The sequence below is a fragment of the Solea senegalensis genome, linkage group LG20 (genome assembly GCF_019176455.1).
Source record: "Solea senegalensis isolate Sse05_10M linkage group LG20, IFAPA_SoseM_1, whole genome shotgun sequence".
Taxonomy (NCBI): domain Eukaryota; kingdom Metazoa; phylum Chordata; class Actinopteri; order Pleuronectiformes; family Soleidae; genus Solea; species Solea senegalensis.
In genome coordinates, this window is record NC_058039.1 from 16330930 (window position 1) to 16349055 (window position 18126).

Sequence of the window (18126 nt, forward strand, 5' to 3'; positions counted from 1 at the left end):
TAAGAATGAATTGGTCTCCATTAACTTAGACATGGAATCCAGTGAGTTGCAATATACATGTTCACCCCACGGTGTCACTATTCTACACACTGGTAGATTCAAAATGTTAAAAATCATTGTCAGTGTCAATTCTGTGACTTTCCTCCCAAATCGTTAAGCTCAATTTATGGATATTTCTGCCAATAAACCCTGCTTCATTTTATATTGTCTCCATGAGGACTACTGGTCCTGACAACACGATCAGTGTTTATGCTAGTAAATGTCCCTAAAGAGGTCACACATGCCCCAAACTTAACCAGTTCCTCAGGAATTAGGTTCTGCCTCATTAGGAACCAGGTTCTGGTCTCCATGAGGACTACTGGTCTTGAAAAGGTCAGTGTTCATGCTAGAAAGGGGCCATTAAGAGATCACAAATGTCCCAAACCCAACCAGTTCCTCAGGAATGAGGTTCTGCCTCATCAGGACCAGGTTTTGGTCTCCATGAGGACTACTGGTTCTGACAAGGTCAGTGTTTATGTAAGAAAAGGTCAACAAATTCAAGTACACACACGCACATTCAACTTCCATTGATTTCAGGTTGTTTAACTCACACAGTGCATCAACTCTTGTCAGCCACTAGGTGGCGACACAAGCCGTATATAGGTTTTTCTATGATAAATCCTGAGTGGAACCCTTAATTTGAGTAAGTGTAATTTCACTTACTGAGTTTGAATTAAGATATTTCCTGACTGACGCTGTTGTTGTCTTTAGTGGCATCTGTGGATACTTTTATTTTGAAAAACAAACACGCTTTTGCTGCTCTCTCTCTCTGTGTGTGTGTGTGTGTGTGTGCGTGTGGTGGCCGCAGACAGAGCGCAGTGAGAGAGGAGCTGCTGGACGTTCGTGTCTCCGCGGTGTGAGACGCGGACTTGGACAACGACAGAGACCCGCGCGCGCGCATGTGTGTGTCCTCCGTCTCCTCTCGTCGTCCCTCCTGTTGCAGTGGAGTTGCTGTGCACAGTGTGGTGGACACTTGGTTGTTTCCCTTGTGATGATCATGTTCTGCGTCTTCAAACTGGATCTGGATCAGACGCAAGTTTTCCAGAAGTGAGAGAGAGAGAGAGAGAGAGAGAGAGAGAGAGCGAGAGACTGCTGCAGTGAATTCTCCTCCACAAACCTCTCTTTCTGTGTGTGTGTGTGTGTGTGTGTGAGGATGCTGCTGCTGCGCTGAGGAATGCAGCTCACACGCTCCATGTCTGTCTGTAACCTCCACACAGCAGACACTATGTCAGTGGAGATGGTCCGGCACGGCACGGCACGCCAGTCAACGGCTGTCCGACGCTAAAGGTAAAGACCGAGAACGCTTCATTTCTGTCCCGAAAGACAAAGATGTGATTTTTGATGTTTGATTTTTAATAATGTTTCATCCTGATGTTGGTCCAACCTTCATCTCCACCACCACACCCTGCTCTGTGTGTGTGTATGTGTGTGCTGTCATCTCCTCACACCCTCTATGTCTATGTCTGTGTGTGTGTTTGTGTGTGTGTGTGTTTGTGTGCTGTCACATCACGAATCCACAACTTGTGGCTTCCCAGGGACTGATCTGGCTCCAGTCCAGGTTCCTCTCAGGCTCATGAACAGTGTGGTGTCTCTACATGACACACACACACACACACACACACAGTGTCCGAGCTTCTCCTGGTCGGTGCAGATCTTCAGCTGCAGCAGATTCCACTGGAACACAAACTTGCTGGTGATCACAGTCCAGTGTGGCATCAGTTTTTAAAGTGACACGATATTAGGATATCCTCCTCCACAAGATTATTTTAATCTAGATCTAAATTTACAGCGGGGTGAATGTCACCGCTGTCAAAGCCTGAGCAGGTCTGAATCACCTGCAGTGGCACCACGATGGAGCTTCTGTTTTTTTGGGTCAGCGCCACCGCAAAGAAAGAGCGACAACATTCTACTTTACGGTAAACGTCTTAGTCGCTAGCGTGAGCTGAAAGAAGCACAGACAAACTCGACCCTCTAGTTATTGAACCAAAACATTCCCAAGCAACTGTTTATCTCGGCTCCGATTCTGTCACCACAACGTTGATCTCTCACTTGAGTTGAGGTAACGTGTGAAGACTACTCGGGCCAGATAAAGCTGGTTTTGGGGGCCACATCCGGCCCCGGGGCCTTATGTTGCCCATGTGTGATCGAGAGGTTTCTAGCTTGTTGTGTGTCAGGCCGGAGTTAGTGAAGTCTTCTCGTCCCTCGTAAAAAACTGAAGCACTACTGTTCTTTTGTCGCTTCTGTTAGGATATTTGTTTCTATCATATGTGTATAAAATGCTATAACACAGTTTGAATTTGAACAAACAATACCGTTAAACAACTGTAGGGGGACCGTGAGAGCAAATCGGTTTGGATACGCCGCCAACGAATGACGACGCCGAACGCACGACACAGCAGACAACAAAGGAGCAAACGAACTAGGGTTCGATTAAGAAGGAGCTGGTGTGAATGCTCCATTTTACTCTGGTAACTCAAGAGAAGGGTGCCAAAAAACTGGAACTTGGAAGTTGGAGCGGGTTATTTTGGTACTGGACTTAGAACACAACCCCGACCTGTGACAGAAAACGTCATATTTGTGAGACCAGACTCGGAATTTAAGCAAGATAAAGTGTATTTATGTGATTTATTTATTCTCCATAGGAAAAATATAGAATCAGTAGCTGTCAGCGAATGTGTCGACATGTTCCTCCGGTGTTGTTTGATTTTGCTTTGATCGGCTCTCAGTTCACGCGTCATGGCGAGAACCATGAATTCCGACTGCTTTCACTCAGTGTGGACCGTTTGTCTGTGTCCACACAGCATGTGATGTGATTCAGTCACTGCACACTTCATCCAGCAGGAAAGGAACACTCTGTTACCGGTTTGGAGATTTTAGATTAGAAAGTAAACGGGAACAAAGCCTGACTCGTCCAAGAGATCGGTATCTGACCTCTACTGTCACGGCGGCTGCGTTTAAAACTCTAGTATGTAACTTTTACATATTAACAAAGTTTGTTGACATTTAAATGATTTTATTATTATACAAATGAGTTCATCAGCTTCCACGTGAATCTCTGTGTGTTTGTCAGTCTGGACGTCAGATTAATAACTGAATAACAAACAGAGACTGAAGCTCCGACAATGACTCAACATTTTTTTTTAAACATCATCTGCAAAGAATGAGTCAGCAAAATGTGCCGTTCTGATCCGAAACATGTGCAAACGTCTTCACACATATTAGAGGTCAAATCAAGAAATCAAGAATTAAAGCGACCAAGAGATTTATTATTTTTTTAATAATTAAAAACATGTTTTCTTCATTTTCAGCTTCTTAAATCTGAATGTTTTCTGGTTTCTTTCTTTTTGCTCCGTATTGACAAAGAAATCATTCTAACTGAATCATATTTGGTTTGTGATGGTGAATATTTTTCAACATTTCATGAACCAAACAAGTCAGATAATCGTCAGATTAATAGATCATGAGTTGATATCAAAGAATAAAATAGACACGATTCAAACCAAGAACCATTTCAGTGCTTTTGCTGTGCAGTAATTGAGTCCATATATAAAAATGGGATATAATCTTATTTAACTTTATCTTTGGCCTCAGGATGACGACTCTCATAACTCAAGTTATGTCGAGTTATGTCAGCAACTTTTCAGCTGACTCTCATCTACCTTCATCACAAGGCACATGGGAGTCTGCTTCGTTGCCACGGAGACGTATTGTTGACACACACACACAGAATGATTTCCTTTTGACAAATAGATAAAGAAGGAGCAGCAGCAGCAGCAGCAGCAGTGTGTGTGCACCTTATACCGTGTAGAGTTCTGCTCTGAGACGTATAGAATTACTCACTACAGTGAGTGAGACAGCGAGTGCGATGACTCAGCTGTGACGTTGTTCCACAGTCAGCACAGTTACAACAACTGTAAAAAAGCTCGGGACTTTACAACGGGCGAGCGTTCGAGGCTTGTTTTTTCCATCCCGCCTCGCTTTTGTTTATGAGCTTGTGGGAGCTGGAGAGGACGGAGCGGCACATGTGCAAGACTTTTTTTTTCCCCCTGTTTGTTTGTTTGTTTGTCTGTGAATTTACAAGCAAAAGCTGTGCGTGGTAAACAACCATAAATAGTGCAAACAGGCCTGGATTCCAGACGCCCGCGTGTCATTTCTAACCTGTTACGATGACAGATAAGATGTCTTTTATGCGTCTAATCTAAAAGCTCCTCCTGCTCCGCTCAAAGCCAGCTGTCGCAGGAACCTTATCTGATTCTTTTCAGTAACGCGAGACAATTTTACAGTTTAACAACCCACAAAAGTCACCTCCGTTATACGCGACTGTACTGTTCTATTTACTACACAGTAAGTATAATTAGTTTTTATCACTTTGCAATGTTATTTTTGGTTAATTAGTCCAGAAAGGAATTGAACACACGCTGAGATCCAAAAATCACACGCTGACATACTGGTTTTTATGTTTCAACTATTTAATCGAGAGACAGCGGCGGTGCGAGCAGGACACTCAGAGGTGGGACATAGCCTGGGGCCCAAACCAGGGGTTTAGGGTTCTGAAAACGTTGGGGCACTGAGATGACAAATTTGATGAGAAACCCAGTAAAATTCTATTCTATTTTATAATCAGATGAGTACAGGAGACCCAGACGACCACCCCCCCCTCCCCACACACACACACACACACACACACACACACACACACACACACACCCACCCTCTCTGACGCAGCTCCAGGCCACAACGCATGACCCATTAAGTGCACTTCGGGGAGTCCTCAAGAAGTGTTTTGTTTTGGACAAATCGATCGTGCAGAGGAGACTGTCATACTTTATTGCACAGTGTAACCGGACCAGAACTTTCTGCTTGTTGTGGATCAGCTGAGACACGGTCTGCCTCTTCAGTAAACATCAAATCCAACACACAGAAATTATAGCACAGAGACAAATCAAGGAGCTGACAGGAGGACACGTGTCAGGACGACAAGTTTAAAATAACCATGGGTGTGTGGTTACCATGGAGACAAATTGACCCATTTGTTGAAACGTACATTAAAAACATTGGCTCTATAAACCTGCAATACGTAATATTTGTTGATTTTTGTTGTTGTTGTTGTCTGCCTCTTTTGTTGTTTTTTGTGAACAGAAACAATGTAACGTTATGCCGCATCCTTCATTTGAAAACAGGCGCTGTCGAGCAAAACTATCAGGCCTGAGGGAGAGTCTGTGTCCCGTCAAACGGCTGAGTCTTCATGAGTCTCCTGTGTCACATGTCACAAGTTTTCGGTCAGTGTATGACAAAGTTACAAGGCACTTCCTGTTTTCCTGGCGAATGGTTCGAAATTTGCCAAAATTCCGACAGTTGCCATGGTCACGCCCCTTTTGAATCTGCGAGACTTTTTGGTAACTTTTAATCTTTGTTGTGTCGAGTACAAATTGACGCAGTTTTTCTGTTAGTATACGAAAGATTATCGCGCCTAGACGACTTTCTTTTTTCATTTTTACGAAAGTGTGCAAACCACTAAAGATGGATGCCAAATTCAAAATGGCCGACTTCCTGTCGGGTTGAGGTCATGGTCCCGATGGACTTTTTTCTTTGTCCTGTGCTGTGACATGTTTCCAGCAAGTTTGGTGAAAATCGGTGAAACTTAGTTTCGGCTTCGTCCTGCCGGGTTCTCTTTATTAATCCCCCAACGTTCAGTGCCTCACAAATGTGACTCTTTCAGAAGAAAATCAGTCAATTCCAGGAATTCCAGTATTTCCTCGCAGCACTGTGTGAGTGTTCAGGCCCTTTTAATAATATAAATCTTTCATGCCGTTGATTTGTCGCAGCAGAAACTGTTTGAAATCTGTTTATTGCCAATTAGATGCTGCTCTCTCAGTATTCCAGCTGCTATAGCTTTACTTATAATAGACCATTACTTTCAATTTTGGAGTGTGAGGAGCTTTACTTCGATTCATTTTAGAGGCCATTGGGTTCTTTTTGCTTGTGCCCCCCCCCCCCGAAAAAATCCCCTGACAAAGCCTTTGTGAAGAGAGTAATGATCCAAGAGAAAGGAGAAAGAGAGACGGAATGAAAGGAATGAAATGACAAGTGGAGGATTTAGTCCAGTGGAAAGACCTCAGGTTACGTGTCGTTTATAACTTCTCAGAGGTCATGGATTTTATTTATATTTATCAACAATAAATGACATTTTCTTGACGCCGCTGAGGCGGAGGTTTTGGATAATTCCTCTGAAGTCGGAGGGAAGGAAATAAACAACAAATCTGTTTGGAAGTGACGGCGCTTCATTCGCAGCCTCTTTCCACCAGGAAAGTTGATGCTCAGCTCACGTTCTCAGTAACTCCAGATCTACTCATAGATTAATCATGAAAGAGTGAGTGAGTGAGTGAGTGAGTGAGGGCTCGTCCTAGATCCTGGAGATCAGTGACTTCTTCTGTCCTCGGGGCTACTTAGCGCACGCTCACATCTCATTTCTGTATTTAACGCACGCACAAAAACAGGATAGTGCGTGTGTCCCACGCTCGTGTCAGTGGGTTCTCGCCCCGTCGTTCTTCTCTTTCTTTCTTGCGTCTTGCCTTGATGCACATTGTTTTTCACTCTTTTTCGAACTGTGTATGTGTGTGTGCAGAATTTTAATGCAGACATGGCAGAGAAGGCGATGACTAACTGCGACGACGACAAATGTGCCCGGAAAGCTACAAAAAGAAAAAAGGCCCCGTTAGCGCTATCTCACTGCTAACAGCTTCATTATCACAGGGATGCCTCAGGTTTTTTTTGATGTGTGGTTGTGTAAGTGTCCTACATGAAGTCAGCGTACCAGAAACAGCTGGCTGTACTCTGTGCTCTCCCTGTGCTGAGCTCCTGCAAGACAACAGGCAATCACACGCTCACTGAAAACATGGCAGACTGCAGACACACAAACAATATACTGCAGCATAAGTGTAAAATAGCTTAAGAATATGTTTTAACCTTTATCTTGCCATTCGACAGCCTCCTCCAGCAGGAGAATTAGGTTTTGTGTCACTTTGTAAACAGGTCACTCTTCCACACCAAAGTCCATGGAGAAAATCTGTGTTTTTAGGTCACGGGGACACAAGGGCTGCTGATTCACTGCTGCCCCCTTTGGTAGGTTTGTGTTACTGTGGTGGGTCCAAATGAAGAGTTTCCAACACCAAAGTCACAGAGTAACACATTTGGACAAACGGATGGAGGCAGCGGTGGCTCAACAACTCTTGTTTGCCCAGGGGTAAAATTGCAGATTTTGTCAATGGACTTTGGTGTGGACTTCACTAAGTCTCCTGCACTGGAAAAAAAGGCAGAATGCTTTCTCAGAATTCTGACTTAATTCTGACTTTTTTTCCCTCAGAGTTCTGACTTTAATCTCAGAATTCTGATTTTAATCTCAGAGTTCTGACTTTTTTCTGACTTTAATCTCAGATTTTTGATTTTAATCTCAGAGTACTGTCTTTTTTTCTGATTTATTTTAATCTCAGAGTTCTAACTTTTTTCTGATTTTAATCTCAGAATTCTGACTTAATTCTGACACTTTTTCCCTCAGAATTCTGACTTTAATCTCAGAGTTCTTACTTTAAGAATTCTGACTTTAATCTCTGAATTTTTACTTTAATCTCAGAGTTCTGACTTTAAGAATTCTGACTTTAATCTCAGAATTCTGACTTTAATCTCAGAGTACTGTCTTTTTTCTGATTTTAATCTCAGAGTTCTGACTTTTTTCTGATTTTAATCTCAGAATTCCATAAGAATTCTGACTTGAAAGATAAGCCCCCAGGCTCCCAAACCATCCCTGTATACATTGATACGATAGAATCCCTCTCTTTCGCAGCGTATATTGCTCTGAGCAGAACATTTATTCTGTGTCTCCATGTTTGATATGTGAAGACAGTTGTATCACACTGTCTAACTGTGTGTAGACTAAATGAATATTGATACCCTGCATTAACTCTTGCTCTCTCGCTCATTAAGTCCTCAGACAGGTTGTGACCTGGGGCCGTTACTCTGATCCGACCCTCGCCATGAAAACCCGAGGCGACAAACCCGAGTCGCCGCCCGGCCGCCGGAGGTCTCGCTTCACATTGCGGGGCAGAAAGAAGAAGGACGGCGTGATCCGGGGCAGACTTCGCATCCGCTCCATGCCCGGAGCCTTCCTAGTGCTGGGGATCATTGTCGTGGTGGTGGGCACCGCTCTGGCTGTGGCGGGTTACTGGCCTTACCGGATATCCAGGTCGTCCATTCTGGCAGCTGCGGACGGGGAGAGCGTCTCTGAGTCGCAGGCGTCCAGTTGGAGTGTGGGCGCTAAAGGCCTCTTGTCCACAGCCAGCCTCGTCCACAGTGACCGGATGAAGCTGCTGGGGCCTGTCATCATGGGCGTGGGACTCTTCATCCTCATATGTGCCAACACAGTCCTGTATGAGAACAGGGACAGAGAGACTCAGATGCTTCTGGCCCAGATGCGCAGCGTCATCTGCTCGGTGTCGGCGGTGGTTCCCTCGGCGGACCTTAAAGAAATCGCTGTCGCCAACTCAATGGCCAAACACTACCAGTGGGTGAGCAGTTTACCAGCCGCTCATCTTAACATCCTCTGTCTGCAGACGCACTCTGAGCCCCTGCTCCAGACCCGGCACACCACAGAGCACAAGGACAGCATGGAGGGCGTCTACCAGCAAGCTGTTCTCCAGACGGAAGCCCTCCACCACCAGAAGTCAGAGTCTCCACCTTCCCTGCAGTCCTCCCACTCCAATTCATGCAACTCCAGTATGACTGACTTGAACACACAGTCTGACGCCGAGCACATAGACGGCGCCCGCTTCAGTCGGCAGGGCGCCACACTCGTCAAACTCAGCAACTGCCTGATGTCCGCCAGCTCCATGTCCACGCTGGGCGTGGACGAGGTGGACACCCCGGCCGCTCAGCCGCGGCGCTGCCACAGTATGAGCTACAGGACTAAACCTCACGACGTAGCCCGAACTGGCGCGCGTCTAGACGGAGGACTCCGCGCGCCCGGGGCCGAGGATCACATACAGCAGCCTGTGGGCGCGAGGAGAGATGCCGGCTCGCAGGTTTGTGTGAACATTCTGGGGCAGATGGTGAACGCCGTGGAGGAGCAGACTCACCAGAGCTGGCCTCGGTTAGACCTGGCCGGCGGCAGACGGTACCTGAAGCTGGAGAACAAAGAGGACTCGGTGGACAAACTGCTTGATCAGTTAGAGCAGCAGTGCTCTCAGTGGGATAAGAGTTTTGGCTCGGGGCCATTTCAGTGATGGCTGTTTTAGCTTCACGGTAATTACATTTTCCCCTGGATTCAGAAAGTTTGTTTTTTTAAACTTTGAGCGAGGCTTAGAGAAACTGAGCCCCAGATGATTTGGAATACAGTTTTTTCCTTCTTTTCTTTTCTTTTCTTTTCACAAGGTTCTTCCAAAAACCTCAGCCTGTTCCCAATCTCCAGTGGAGTATTGATACACAAAGTATTTTGCTTGGCTGGATGTGACAGATGTTTATATCGAAGAGCGAAGGACGTGAACCGCGGCGGCACACCAGGGTTTTTCGTCAGTCTTGGTTGCCAGCGATGTGAGAAATTAACTTGCATCTTTTGCCCGTTTCCAGGACACAGTGAGCACGACCAAGAGAAGAGTGCTACAGGAGTGACGATGGTTTTCACTGTGCAATCATTTTTGAACCAAACTACCTGGACCTCTGTGCCCATAAAGTGCTGACAGCTCTTTGCAAATGCTCCGAGCATTTGGAAAAGGGACCTTCTCCCCCCACCCAACCCCAGCTGAGGTTTCATACTCGAAATGCAATGCATGGCAGCGATGTACAGTATGTTACATCTTAATAATTATGCAGATTAATGTCACTGTTGGTTTTATGTGTATAAAATGTAACGATACTTAAAAAGGTCATTCTGGTTTGTTACTCTTTGGGTCTAATTGTCTCACATTTGGCTGTTGTTCCTGCATCATTGGGGGACACTGTAGTCACCAACCTAATAACTGAGGCCTGGGAACATGATGACATCACCTGGTCTCTTAACTGTGATGGCTGTTTGGAATGATATCATTATACAGTTTGCCTTTTTGTTTTCTTAATTATCATGCCCATACATGGGATCAGAGGATTCTTTTTCTTATCTTTACTAAAGAGTATAGTCATGTTTTTTATCAACCAAAAATGTAAAAAATTACAAAATGAAGGCCCCAAATGTCATAATAAACTAAACTGAACACTAAGATAGCAAAAATAATCCATGACAGGAGGAGACGTTTAACAGGAAAATACATTTAAACTGAAACACAGGCAACATGAACAGGATGAAGCGACAAAGACACTGGGGAGCGCAGGTGAATCACATCAGTGCGGGGCAGGCAATCACAGTGGAGGTTAAACTGGGGGCTCGCACTCGGATGAAATGCAAAAGAAAACTGGAAACGAATAAAAATAGAAAACCAGGTGGCGACCATGAACAAAGAGCTAAAAAACATGACAACAAAAAGTCTAAATCAGGCACGAGGAGTAATCCAGAGGAGAAAAGGCTCACTTGTTAGGGTTTTATCAAAACCGATACTGAAACCAGTACTATTTATTGATACTTCCTGCACTGCCTCACTTCTATCGAGTGTTGTATGTTGTATGCCCAAAATCACAACACACGTTATCTCCGGACACTGCACATAGACATCATTATAGAGAGCAGAGGAACCCAACAATTCACACAACGAACAAGCGCTAGTGGCATCAGTGACATAAACAGACTCAAAGATGTGCGGCCATGTGCCCAGACAGGTTGTGGTGAAAGGACAGATGGGCAACAGAGGTGAGGTAGAGACAGAAGAGAGAGACCACGAGCAGATATAAAACACCTGTGTCACGTTATCAGTTCTGAATCAGTGAAGACGTGTTCATAGAACGACAATGTTCATTTATACAAGCAGCAGCAGCAGAGACTGACTTTTAAGTGCTTGTCCGCCATGATGACTGAACAGTAAACAAACGCCACGTCAAAAAATAATGTCCAGGACAGCATTAGGGGATAGTTTGGAGTCCAAACAAGTCAGCATTAATGTAACATAAATATTGATAGCCACACACCGTTAGTCTAAAATGCTCATCGATAATTCAGTGCCCGACCATTAAGGAACCACTTAATTACCTGTTCTCGATACCCCGTCCCGTCCCTATTCGCCCAGTCACTCAAAAATCATTATAATATGCCGAGCTTTTAGTCAAAGACCTTCTTTGAGGCAAGAACCGCTGTCCTTTCAACAAGTGAAAAGCTCTTAATTAGCCGTCATGCAGAACGTGCGTCTGTCAGTTGATGGCGAGAATCAAAGGAACAGCAGTTCTGGGCGTGGAGTTAACGACATTATCTGCACCTCAAGCTGCCATCCATGAGCATTCAAGTAGTGGTGGATGCCTGAGTGTATCCCAGGATTCTTTGCATGCTTGGTGAAGAGATAATGGAGATAAACAATGACAGAACGTCTGGAGAACATACTTTTAAAATAGAACAGGGGTCTGCAACCTTATCAAAAGAGCCATTTCTGTTCACCCAAATAAAGCTAATCTGGAGCCGCATTTGACCCATAAAATTAAGATAATATCACATACTGCATACAAAATAAGGATAGTTTGTTGCATTTATGTTATTTAAGAAGTACAGAAAACTGTTGACATTTCATTATTGTTTGTGGCAAATTAATGAAATTTAAAGTAACCCACTTTGTAATAAATTAAGCAATCTTTGGGTTCAATATGGTGGATGTGACGAACAAAATATGAATACAATTTTATTTATCACCTTGATCTCTAAATCAGAGGTGTTCACTTTGAAAGAAGAAATACAAAGGAGCCACTGTAGAAGGGCCGAAGAGCCACATGTGGCTCTAGAGCCGCAGGTTGTAGACCCCTGGACTAGAAGAACCTGCTTTCAACCCAAATGTTAGTTAGTCAAGTGATCCTGTGCCACATCCAGCTGCAGCTCTCGTACTATAAGCAATAAGACGAAAAGCAAAATCCCTCATAAATGAGATCATCTCGTTGAAGGACGCCCATCTTCTCCTTGACCTTGTAGGCTGAACCAAAAAAATGAGATGGTCCCTCCATGTCGTCTGCATCCTGGGGAGGTGGCAGCCTCTGAACTGACGCAGAAACAGACGCAGCAAGAGAGAGAGAATAACCAAATGAGAGAGACTCATCTTGTAAACATTACAACCAGCGTTCTGTGTGGCCTATAATCTTCTGTCCACATCCATCAGCTTCTCTGTTTAGAGTAATCTGCTCTCGGAGGAGGTGTGAGGAGGTGTGGATGTTTATAATAATGACTGCAGGAGAGGAGTTCATCTACTGTATCTTGTGTAGCTTTTTTTGTGTTCCCTCAACCTCCGCTTCAGTGGTTCTTCCAGCATGAAAATTTAGATAATTATTACATATCCAACCTGCTCCCGTCTCTCGAGCAGCTATATTCACAAACATCGACAGTATTCTGTGTGTGAGTCAGGCAGAGCAAACAGCTGAGCGCAGCACAGTGTGTCAGAGGCACATATTCCACCGACACCAGCGCCTGGCCCTTAAATGACCTTAAATGATTGAATATGCAGGTGATTTGTTTAATCCCAGACGTGCTGTGAAAACCGCACATACACCATCGCAGTGAGAGTTACGATAATACGTTATTGTCAGACAATTTACACCTGAAATTTAAGCTGACATCTATAGCTCTGTTCGGGTAGGATTAGTTTTACATGGAGTAATTGTTCGGGACCGTTTTCAGTGACTAAAATCACTGAGGTGATCTGGTTATGATGTATTTACCGCACCTCCTCATGTAAAACTAATCCCGTCCGAATTGGGCTATAGTCACATAAAGAAAAATACAGTTTACAGTTAAACTGGATACTGGAGTTGTCCCCTTTTATCAGACATTTGGATATTTGAACCAACATGGAGGGGGGAAAGTTCAAACTCAATCCTATAAAACTCAAAATACAGTATAAGGGACTAAGAGCGCAACAGACTGTCTGATGTAATTACAGCCTGGTCTGTCAGAGGTTATTGTGAGCGCAGCTCGGCCTTAGATCCACTTTGTTTCGCTGTGCAATTATGTTTTGTGTTTGTTTTAATTCCACATTTAGCTTGTTCCATAATTTTAGAAAAGCTCTTTCTGGTTATGCGTATTCTATTAATCTTTAAATTGAATTGTCCCCTCAAATTATAGCCCCCCTCTCTTTTTTTTTTATGTGACCAGGTAACAATTTATTACTTGCTTTGAACCATCATGTTGTAAAACTAATTATGTGTAAGCTGCTGTCACTTTAATTCCAAATGTAACAGAGCAACAAATCATATTTCCATGTGCGTCATATTCCCAGTTTGCTTATTTCCACTCAGATATATCCTCCTCTACCATGTTGTCTGGAAGCAAGCATCAGCATCAGTATTCATAAGCAGTATAGAAACTATTTAATTATGTTTATGACAAACTGATGTCGGACGCAGACACAAGCTGTCATAAGTCCATATGTGCCGGCTGCTGTATGATGAATATTAATAGGAAAAAAAAAAAACATTTGTAAGAACCTCACAGTTGTAATGACAGACAGACGCTGACTAATACTCGATATTAATACGCGCCTAGGACCTAATCGTTTACATAAACCATCAGTCAGCCCATGAACGCGGAAAGACAAACAATAACAAGGTGAAACAATAATAAGGAATATAAGAAGAAACTTTACATTTCTGTTGGGGTCTAATATTAGTCACCCTCATACAACTAAGCACATTAAAAGCAAGCTATAAAAAATATCATAGATTATTATATGCTGGATTCGACTTTCATTGAGCAGATTTTTTTCCACCTACATCTGATCTAATTGTTTAAATTTCAACCCTTTAAATGCCATTTGTCATGATGCAACCATGTTTTTAGAAGAAAATGAAAATATTAATATTTTCAATAAACTACATGCAAAGCACATTTTTTTGTGTTGAATTATTACAGCCTGGTGATATGTCAGTGATTAGCAGCAACACTTTCATAGTCACAGAACCACCTAGCGGAAATAGCATATTTTTTCCTCCACATTTTTTCCTCCGAATATGTCCCAGAAACAACGCTGGCGATCTGACCAAGACTTGTAAACATGATCCCTTTCAAGGCAAAAATCCAGATATAATCAACACGCATGTATTATGAGATCAAACATTGCAGTTTTTGAATGGGTTTCAATGAGACACTTTTGGCGCTTAATGGTGTAAGTGTAACACTTATATGTACACAGTGTATTTTAGAATCACTGTAGGAGCTGAGCTGAAAATAACAAGAGCAAATACAAAATACACAATCACAACCGGCTCCAAGTTGACAGACACTCTTTTTAAAAAAAATCTTTTTTTAAAACAAGGCTCTTTTGTTCCCAAAAAGGTACCGAGCAGTTAGATTTAAAACCAGGCTTTGTCACTCAGTGGCTCAATGCTCCTCCAAGCGGTTACAATTCATTGTCTGTGTTGAAGTGAACATAAAATGACAAAGTGTTTCTTAACTCAGGTGGAAACAGTCCAAGAAGGAATGTCTGGAGGGCAAACCAGGACCAGGACCTGGACCAGGACCTTCACGTTAGTAGTGTCAGAAGTAGTTTTTCAGTGAAATCATGTTAATGTTGATTCTGCTCGGCCACATTTAAACACACAGATGAAGAGTATTATCATCAGAATGATGTAACAAGAGAGGGAGTTAAATGTGCTTGTGATGCATTTGAAGGTTAGTGACTCATTAAATGTTTGCACACAGATTATTAACAGAGGGATTTACATATTCACGTGTTTTCCTCTGATGTCTGTTTCGTCATCATGTGCCAGATCTCAGTGATTGGTGATTACAGTGACATGATTAACAGGAGGAAGTCTAACACCATGACAGTAAACAAACAAATCGTCAGTCATAATGAAGGAGAATGTCTCCCATCTTGGCTCGTGATAAAAACAAGAGACGCGTCGTCCTCCTCCTGCTCCTGTCCTGTTGATTTCATCCTTTTGGAATGCACTCACTATTTATGAGGTGGCCCTGCACACTCACCCTCACACATCTTTGATCAAATGGACAGAATGAATAGTGCAAATGAGGCGAGCCTGCAGATCACTGCTCCTGCATACAGTGTGTGTGTCTGTGTACTCTTGTATATGTATATCTTTGTGAGGACCAAACTTGTGCCACTTTTCCACTACAGGGTTCCGGCACGTCTCGACTCTACACGGTTCGGTTGGTTTTCCATTACGATATAGCACCTCAGAGCCGACACGGCGCGGCTGCATGAAACTGCCGTGACTTGTTTTACACGCGACACACAACTGAGTGACTTGTACGATGCACTGAATCATTAGAGTCAGTTCATTGAAAAGATCAGTTCAGTGCTTCCTGCATGACTCCGTCTGACACAGTCGCTGAACTGAAATATGACTGAACAGGTTTCAGCAGTGCTCTGTTAAATGCTGGAGATTAACGCACGTTTTCAGGGATTTTTAAGTCCTTTTTAACTGATCTACAGTTCGGCCTGTACCGTGCCGAGGCGAGGCGAGTCATGCCGGGGACCGTGTAGTGGAAAAGCGGCCATTATAAACCACAAGAAGCTGTCTGTGATGATCTGATTTTAGGTTTAGGATTAGAACAGGGTTTAGGTTTAAGGTGATGCATGATGAGTGTCCTCACTAAGATAGCTGTACTAATGTGTGAGTGTGTGTGTAGGTTGATGCGTCAGACCTTGTATAAAAATGTGTCTCCCTGTGTTTGTGCAGTTGTGATCACATCTCACTGCTCTGTTCCACACCCTCAAATAAACACGCACATTTATTTCTGTTCACGAGGAACAAACGTGTTGTTTTTACCTGTCTAACTTCATCTCTACAGCTGCTATTCACCTCATCGCGATATGCACAAAAGAGTCTCCAGGATCACATCTGCTCATTTCTCATCTCTGCAAACCACAGATGTGTTTGAGCTCCAAAAAACACCAACTGCATCACTTATTTACACGTCTGCAGACGCGCACATCACTGTGAATGTGTTTTAACCACAGAAACTAGGAGTTGAGAAAGAAAACAATGCATTACAACTGAAGACTATACAAACACATCATGTACTTCATAAAAGGACATTCAAGTCTTTAAAAGTCACTTAAAAATGTGTTGACGTTTGAGCCAAAGACTGTTTATTTAAAAAAAGGCCACGCAGTCTTCTGAATTACAGGTCGCCTCACTAGAGAGAATCAATTTATTGAACAGCCACCAGGGGGCCGTGGTGGTGGCTGCAAAAAAATAGAACTCAGTTTGAATGGAAGTCAATGAGGAAATTGATTCCACTTCTCACCTGATTTATAATGCCACTGAACACGTTCTGAGCAGGAAGTCATTTATTTGCACCTCTGCTGTTTGAAGGGACGTCTGTTGAAGACTTAGCCTGTTTCTCATGGTCTCAGTCACTCGTACGATTGACGTATCAGTGGACACCACACTGCGTGTTTGACAGCGAGCGTCGTCCACATGGAGCCACATGCAAACCAGTCACACCGCAAACTTCTGGGCTAATTTCCTTATGTATGGTCTTATGTTCGGCCTGCACGTGTCACAGACCTCATCAGCTGAGTGGTCGGTCATGATGTGGCCAAGGACATCCAGGTTCACACCGCTAATGGAACATGACCACCCATCGCTCGGTGTTTCCTGGATGCAGTCACGGCACACTGTGGGTTAAGAGTGGTCCACTCGTGGTCACATCTCTGAACAGAGATCTGAACAAAGCCACACAAAGAAAACATAAATCTATAATCCCTCCTCCTTTGAATCAGCACATATTCTCATCCTGCCTCGTGTGTATGCCCTTGTACACCGAGCTTATTATGAGCAGTGACAGAACAACCTCGGGGCCTGCGTCCCGCTCCGTGTTGACCACTGAATCAATCATCATTGCTGCGCCTCCGTTGCAAATAGAAAGTAAAGCAAAAAAAAAATAAAATAAAAATGCAGCTCCTGTTTCCTCCTTTTGTCTCACTTGTTCAATCTGTGGAGGGAGGGAACGACGCCGGCTGGTGTTTGTGTGCAGCAGGTAATCATCTCGCCATGCTCCCTCCTGACAGACTCATTCCTCACCCCAAATGGGACATTCCATTCCATTCTATTCCGTTCCATTCCTTCCTAAAACATCCAGCAGTTGATTTCAGTTCCAGCTGGGCTCGACGGTATATAAAAAGTGGAAGTAGTGTTCTGCTTCCAAAAAAACAACAAACTACCTTTTTGAAGCCTTTTAGAGAGTTTTGGCACCTATTGAACGTTACAGGCAAGAAATCAGACATAATTAACAAAAGGGAGTTCTCTGGCGACCTGTGATTGGCACCAGCGCCCCCTGAGACCCTCATGTGAAGGATAAAGCGCTAGAAGACGAGTGAGTTAATTAAATTCCATTAAATTCTTCCTGCTCAGACTCTCAGACTATTTTGTATAGAGTCAATATTGTATGTAAAGTCTGTGTTCCTGAGCTGGTGGTCAGAGGTGCCGTATCAGTCGACATGGGTCAAAGGTCACATACTGTATGCTTTAACTTTCTCACTCACTCAGTTGACCTTAATTAACGTCAATTCACCTTTAATTCAAGCCAACATTTTTTTACTCAGTAACTGTAATGTAATTCATTACTTTCCACCTCTGCTGGTCGTCACCTCACCCTTTTAGAATCTGGACCACAAGCCGTGAGGGTTTTAGCGATTTGACCCAGTGGCTTGTTGAGGTCACATCATCATAGGGCCACATAGAGACAAACAACCAGCCATTATCACCCAATTTTGCGTGTCCCATTTGCCTAATCCCCCAAATTTGAATGTTTTGGACTGTGGTAGGAAACCGGAGTGTCATATTTTATCATCTATTTTCCTCTAAATGCAAACATTTACAAAACTTACATCGTATTCTATTGAAGAAGAATTAAAACCACTAACACCTTGCAGAAAATTTTAAATTCAGTGAGAATTGGGCTCATTTACCGAGTTTTTTTTTTGTTGCAGCCAGTGGAGTCGCCCCCTGTTGGCC

The 18126-nt window shown here is 43.6% G+C and overlaps 1 protein-coding gene across 1 annotated transcript; it reads left to right on the plus strand.

Annotated features, from left to right (window-relative positions):
- Positions 1-873: 873 nt before the first annotated feature.
- Positions 874-9969, plus strand: tmem200b (transmembrane protein 200B). The gene is made up of 2 exons (XM_044052931.1): positions 874-1326; positions 8020-9969. The coding sequence occupies exon 2, from the start codon at positions 8070-8072 to the stop codon at positions 9312-9314; it is 1245 nt and encodes a 414-aa protein (XP_043908866.1). The 5' UTR covers positions 874-1326; positions 8020-8069; the 3' UTR covers positions 9315-9969.
- The last annotated feature ends 8157 nt before the right edge of the window (positions 9970-18126 follow it).

Bases quoted from the DNA above. Each gene is read 5' to 3' on its own strand.
- tmem200b (XM_044052931.1), top strand. From the start codon at position 8,070: ATGAAAACCCGAGGCGACAAACCCGAGTCGCCGCCCGGCCGCCGGAGG.